The 6,524-nt window shown below is 48.3% G+C and overlaps 1 protein-coding gene across 1 annotated transcript in view; it reads left to right on the forward strand.

Moving 5' to 3' along the window:
- Positions 1 to 2,764, forward strand: part of LOC129715616 (CCN family member 1-like) — a 14,147-nt gene extending 11,383 nt beyond the window's left edge. Inside the window, exon 4 of the mRNA XM_055665488.1 lies at positions 1 to 2,764. This exon is cut by the window's left edge and continues 163 nt beyond it. Within this exon, the coding sequence (XP_055521463.1) occupies positions 1 to 119 (119 nt within the window). The 3' untranslated portion in view covers positions 120 to 2,764.
- The last annotated feature ends 3,760 nt before the right edge of the window (positions 2,765 to 6,524 follow it).

Consider the following 6,524-nt stretch of genomic DNA (forward strand, 5'->3'; position numbering starts at 1 on the left):
AGTGCCCTGGCGTGGACTCCATGGTGGTGACGGTGGCCAAGATCAAGAGGTGCGCGTGTACCCGACCCCAGGGACTCGCTGCCGGCTGTCCCCGCCCACCCACGGGCAACCACGTCTAGAAGAGGAGTTTGCAGGATCTCACCGAGCCTCAGGGCTTCGACACGGGTACGATCCGTTGGGCACCACAGCACGCAGAGGGCCACGCACATGCACATGCACACGCACACGCACACGCACACGCATGGACATTTTCCCTGGCACCCTTCCCCCCTTCCACCAAACCTCATCTTTTTATGTTTTTAACTTAATTTTACCTACATTTGTGTGGGGACTTTTGGAGGCAGTGATGGCATGATGGTCTTCATCGCAAGAGGGTTTGCGTTTAGGAGCAAGTCCGCAGACTGGACTTTCTTTAAATGTTCATGGTACAGTATCCTTACGGCAACCAAAATAGGATTAAGCCACAATGGCTGACTTGGACAGGTTGGGTGAGTGGGCAGATGCACGGCAGATGAAGTTTAATGTGGATAAATGTGAGGTTATCCACTTTGGTAACAAAAACAGGAAAGCAGATTACTATCTAAATGGTGTCACGTTGGGAAAAGGGGAAGTACAACGGGATCTGGGTGGTCCTTGTTCATCAGTCTATGAAAGTAAGCATGCAGGTACAGCAGGCAGTGAAGAAAGCGAATGGCATGTTGACCTTTATAACAAGAGGAGTTAAGTATAGGAGCAAAGAGGTCCTTCTGCAGTTGTACAGAGCCCTAGTGAGACCACACCTGGAGCATTGTGTGCAGTTTTGGTCCCCTAATTTGAGGAAGGACATTCTTGCTATTGAGGCCATGCAGCGTAGGTTTACAAGGTTAATTCCCGGGATGGCGGGACTATCATATGTTGAGAGAATGGAGCAGCTGGGCTTGTACAATCTGGGATTTTATTGAAACATATAAGATTGTTAAGGGTTTGGACACGCTAGAGGCAGGAAACATGTTCCCGATGTTGGGGGAGTCCAGAACCAGGGGCCACACAGTTTAAGAATAAGGGGTAAACCATTTAGAATGGAGAAGAGGAAACACTTTTTCACACAGAGAGTTGTGAGTCTGTGGAATTCTCTGCCTAAGAGGGCGGTAGAGGCCGGTTTTCTGGATACTTTCAAGAGAGAACTAGATTGGGCTCTTAAAGATAGCGGAGTCAGGGGATATGGGGAGAAGGCAGGAATGGGGTAGTGATTGGAGATGGTCAGCCATGATCACATTGAATGGCGGTGCTGGCTCGAAGGGCCGAATGGCCTCCTCCTGCACCTATTGTCTATTGACATTGAATATCAAGGACTCTCAGTTGAAACATACTGAGATCAGAATGCCTCTGTTATTGAGGCTGAAGGTAAGCATGCAGGCACATCAGGCAGTGAAGAAAGTTAGTGGCATGTTGGCCATCATGGTCTGGTTTGTCTCAGCCACCAAGCACGACATCCGGAGGCTGCAGCTAATCGTCCATTCAGCAGAGAAGGTTATTGGCTGCAACCTTCCCTCCATTGATGAACTGTACACTGCAAGGGCCAGGAAGCGAGCGGGCAAGATCATCTCTGACCCCTCTCACCCTGGCCACAAACTCTTTGAATCACTTCCCTCTGGAAGGCGAGTCCGGACTGTCAAAGCTGCCACAGCCAGACATAAAAACAGTTTTTATCCACGAGTAGTAGCTCTACTCAACAGCCAAAAATCTGTAGCCTCCTTTTGCTCTGGTATTTTATTTAAATCACATGTTTAATCGATAATGTTTTATTATTAATGTTTAATGTTTTATGTGTCATACCTAACTGTCACTGTATGTCATGTTGTCACTTGCGGGCGGAGCACCAAGGCAAATTCCTTGTATGTGAATACTTGGCCAATAAACTTATTCATTCACTTCTTCATTTGTTCATGGCGAGATAATTTGAGCCTAGGAGCAAGGAGGTCCTACTGCAGTTGGGCAGGGCCCTAGTGAGACCACACCTGGAGTATGGTTTGCAGTTTTGGTCTCCAAATTTGAGGAAGGACATTCTTGCTATTGAGAGAGTGCAGCGTAGGTTTACCAGGTTAATTCCCGGTGCTCTGTGAGGCAGCAACTCTACCGCTGCACCACTGTGTCACCCTATTGATATGAACTGACTGATTCTCCGTTTCATCGCTGTACCTCTAACCTAAAATCAAATCCAAACCGGAGCACCCGAATGAAGCCCACACGGGTCACAGGGAGGACGTGCAAACTCCACGCCAACAGCGCCCGAGGCCAGGATCGAACCTGTGAATCTGGCCCTACCCGCTGCGCCGCCTTCAGGCCCTGTGTTGGTCCGTACAGTCCCACAAGAGTATGTGATGATCTGTGCGACCTTTGACCCACCTGGAGAGAAGCCATGTTGGATGAGGCCTAGTTAGTGGTTGCCGGGGCAAAGCCTAACCGCATAGTGCGGAGAGAAGATTAGATCCTTTCTTCAGCTGAATCACGAGCCCCTAAAGCTCAAGTGACTCCAATTAGCCAATTACTAGTTGTGTGCAAGGACAGACAAAAATGCGTAAGAAAGAACTGCAGATGCTGGTTTAAAACGAAGATAGACACAAAATGCTGGAGTAACTCAGCGGGACAGGCAGTAATAAGTGACATTTCGGGTCGAGACCCTTCTTCAGACTGGATCTTTCAAAAATCTATCATCTATTTATTTATCTTTTAAATCTATCTAATGTTCCAGCCTCTTTCACCCACAGTACAGAAACATTATTTTGTGTCTCAAAACTCGTCTGTACGAGTCTGGTATGGGGTCGGGGTGACAAGAGATCCATGTTCATCGGCACGGTGGCGCAGCGGTAGAGTTAGTGAGTGTGAATGTGCTGGTGGATGAGCAAAGGAGTGTGTTAGTGCTTGCGTAGGTGTGCGCGTTTCTATGCGTGTGAGTGTGTATGCGTGAGTATACATGTGTGCCTGTATAGGTGCGTGAGTGTGTGTGTGTGTGTGTGTGTGAGGGTGGGTGAGTGAGGGTGTGTGTGTGTGAGGGTGTGTAGTGCGTGTGTGTGAGTGTGTGTGTGTGTGTGGGTGTGTGTGTGTGTGAGTGTACTTGTGTGTGTGTGTGTGTGTGTGTGTGTGTGTGTGTGTGTGTGTGTGTGTGTGTGTGTGTGTGTGTGTGTGTGTGTGTGTGTGTGGGTGTGTGAGTGGTGGGTGTGGGTGAGTGAGGGTGGGTGAGTGTGGGTGTGTAGTGCGTGTGTGAGTGTACTTGTGTGCGTGAGTGAGTGTGAGCATGCTGGTGGGTTTATAGGAGTGTGTGTGTTAGTGCGTGCGTAGGTGCGCGCGTTCATATGTGTGTGAGAGTGTGTCGTGCGTGTCTGAGCTAATGTGCTTGTAAGAGTGTGCGTGGTTGAGCGAATGTGTGCGCATGTGAGTGTGCGTGTGTGCATGGGAGTGTGTGTGTGCATGGGAGTGTGCGTGTGTGTGCATGGGAGAGTGCGTGTGTGCATGGGAGTGTGCGTGTGTGCATGGGAGTGTGCGTGTGTATATGTGAGAGTGCGTGTGTGTATGTGTGTGGGTGTGTGTGTATGGAGGGAGCGTGTGTGCATGGGAGTGTGCGTGTGTGCATGTGAGTGTGTGTGTGTGTGCATGGGAGTGTGTGTGTGTGTGTGCATGGAGTGTGCGTGTGCATGGGAGTGTGCGTGTGTGCATGGAGTGTGCGTGTGTGCATGGGAGTGTGTGTGTGTGCATGAGAGTGTGCGTGTGTGCATGGGAGTGTGCGTGTGCGTGGGAGTGTGCGTGTGTGCATGAGAGTGTGCGTGTGTGCATGGGAGTGTGCGTGTGTGCATGAGAGTGTGCGTGTGTGCATGGGAGTGTGCGTGTGTGCATGGGAGTGTGTGTGTGTGCATGAGAGTGTGCGTGTGTGCATGGAGTGTGCGTGTGTGCATGGGAGTGTGTGTGTGTGCATGAGAGTGTGCGTGTGTGCATGGGAGTGTGCGTGTGTGCATGGGAGTGTGCGTGTGTGCATGGGAGTGTGCGTGTGTGCATGGGAGTGTGCGTGTGTGAGTGGATAACGTGAGGGATAAAGTTAGAATGAAAATAGAATAAAGAGTATTGCTTAAAGTGAGAAAATATTTGTATAGTATATTTGTATAGATTCTTTATTGTCATTACAACATGTAAACATGTACAACAAAATTAAAAATGCCAACCAGTCAGTGCACCATTCACACATTACCTAAAAGCTAACGATACGTAAAAGAGAAATATCAGAAATAAACAACTAAAATAAATAACATGAAAAAACCAAGCATAAACACACAACCATACACTCTTCTGTCGATTGCACAATCCCTTTGGTATGAAGTGCACCTGCACTCATTTGGTGGCTACATTAAGTGTAGTTATTGCTGTGGGATAAAAACTGTTTTTGAGTCTGTTTGTCCTTGTCCTCATTGATCTGTACCATCTGCCTGACGGCAACAGTTCAACCAGGGAGTGTCCGGGGTGGGAAATGTCCTTTATAATGTTCTGGGATTTCTTGAGACAGTGGGAACTGTGTAGGTCCTCCAAGGTGAGGAGAGGGCAGCCGACAATCTTCTGGGCGTTGTCAATAGCCCTCTGGAGCGCATTCCTCTGAGCCGCTGTGCAGCTGGTGTACCACACGCATACACAGTATGTTAGGGTGCTCTCTATGGAGCACCGATAAAAGGACAGCAGCAGAAGAGTTTAACTGAATGTGTAGGAAGGAACTGTAGATGCTGGTTTATACCGAAGATAGACACAAAATGTTTGGTTTAGTTCATAGTTTAGAGATACAGTGTGAAAACAGGCCCTTCAGCCCACCGAGTCCATGCCGACCAGCATTACCCTACACACACTAGGGCCAGTTTGCAATTTTTACCAAAGCCAATTAACTTGGAAAGCTGTGCAGGAAATAGATGCAGAGGCTGGTTTACACCGAAGATAGACACAGAGAGATGCAGTAACTCAGCGGGACAGGCAACTTCTCTGGATAAAAGGAATGGGTGACGTTTCGGGTCGAGACTGACAAAGTTTGCACGTTCTCCCCATGACTTCCTCCGGGAGCTCCGGTTTCCTCCCACACTCCAAAGACGTACAGGGTTTGTAGGTTAATTGGCTTGGTAAATGTGAAAAATGTCCCTGGTGGGTGTAGGATAGTGTTAGTGTGCGGGGATCGCTGGTCGGCACGGACCCGGTGGGCCGAAGGGCCTGTTTCCGCGCTGTATCTGTAAACTAACTAATCTTAGTCGTTACGCAAAGATTCATCCATCAGTCTGAAGAAAGGTCTCGACCCGAAACGCCACCTATTCCTTCACTCCAAAGATGCTGCCTCACCCGCTGAGTTTCTCCAGCAGTTTTGTCTACCTATGATACACTGAGGGGTATTTTAAATGGAGGTGGTTTACTGTAACACTAACTGTAAGATACAAGTTATTTCATTACTCGAGTGGGAGATTTGTTATCAGAGTTGACCAACATAGTTAGTGTTATTGTTACAATCACAGAAGTATCGTATAAATGTTACATAGAGAAAAGTGTTACTAAAGTGCTACAAGGGTGAGGAATATGTAAAGTCTAACAGTGAGGGAGACTGTATAATATCAGTCTGAAGAAGGGTCTCGTAAACATAGAAAATATGTGCAGGAGGAAGCAGCACTGCCAATCATTGTGATCATGGCTGATCGTCCCCAATCAGTAACCCGTGCCTGCCTTCTCCCCATATCCCTCGATTCCACTAGCCCCTAGAGCTCTATCTAACTCTCTCATAAATCCATCCACTTGGCCTCCACTGCCCTCTGTGGCAGGGAATTCCACAAATTCACAACTCTCTGGGTGAATAAGAATAAGGGGCAAGCCATTTAGAACGGAGGCGAGGAAACACTTTTTCTCACAGAGAGTTGCGAGTCTGTGGAATTCTCTGCCTCAGAGGGCGGTGGAGGCAGGTTTCTGGATGCTTTCAAGAGAGAGCTAGATAGGGCTCTTAAAGATAGCGGAGTCAGGGGATATGGGGAGAAGACAGGAACAGGGTACTGATTGTGGATGATCAGCCATTGAATGGCGGTGCTGACTCGAAGGGCCGAATGGCCTACTCCTGCACCTATTGTCTAGTGAACAAGTTTTTTCTCACCTCAGCCTTAAATGGCCTCCCCTTTATTCTAAGACTGCGGCCCCTGGTTCTGGACTCGCCCAAAATTGGGAACATTTTTCTTGCATCTAGCTGGTCCAGTCCTTTTATAATTTTTATACGTTTCTATAAGGTTCCCCCTCATCCTTCCAAACTCCAGTGAATACAAGCCCAGTCTTTTCAATCTTTCCTCATATGACAGTCCTGCCATCCCAGCGATCAATCTCATGAACCTACGCTGCACTGCCTCAATCACAAGGATGTCCTTCCTCAAATTAGGAGACAAAAACTCAGCGGGTGCAGCAGCATCTATGGAGCGAAGGAAATAGGCAACGTTTCGGGCCGAAACCCTTCCTCAGATGTGGTCTCACCAGAGCCCTGTACAACTGCAGAA

Source organism: Leucoraja erinacea, unplaced genomic scaffold, assembly GCF_028641065.1.
Source record: "Leucoraja erinacea ecotype New England unplaced genomic scaffold, Leri_hhj_1 Leri_127S, whole genome shotgun sequence".
NCBI classification, from domain to species: domain Eukaryota; kingdom Metazoa; phylum Chordata; class Chondrichthyes; order Rajiformes; family Rajidae; genus Leucoraja; species Leucoraja erinaceus.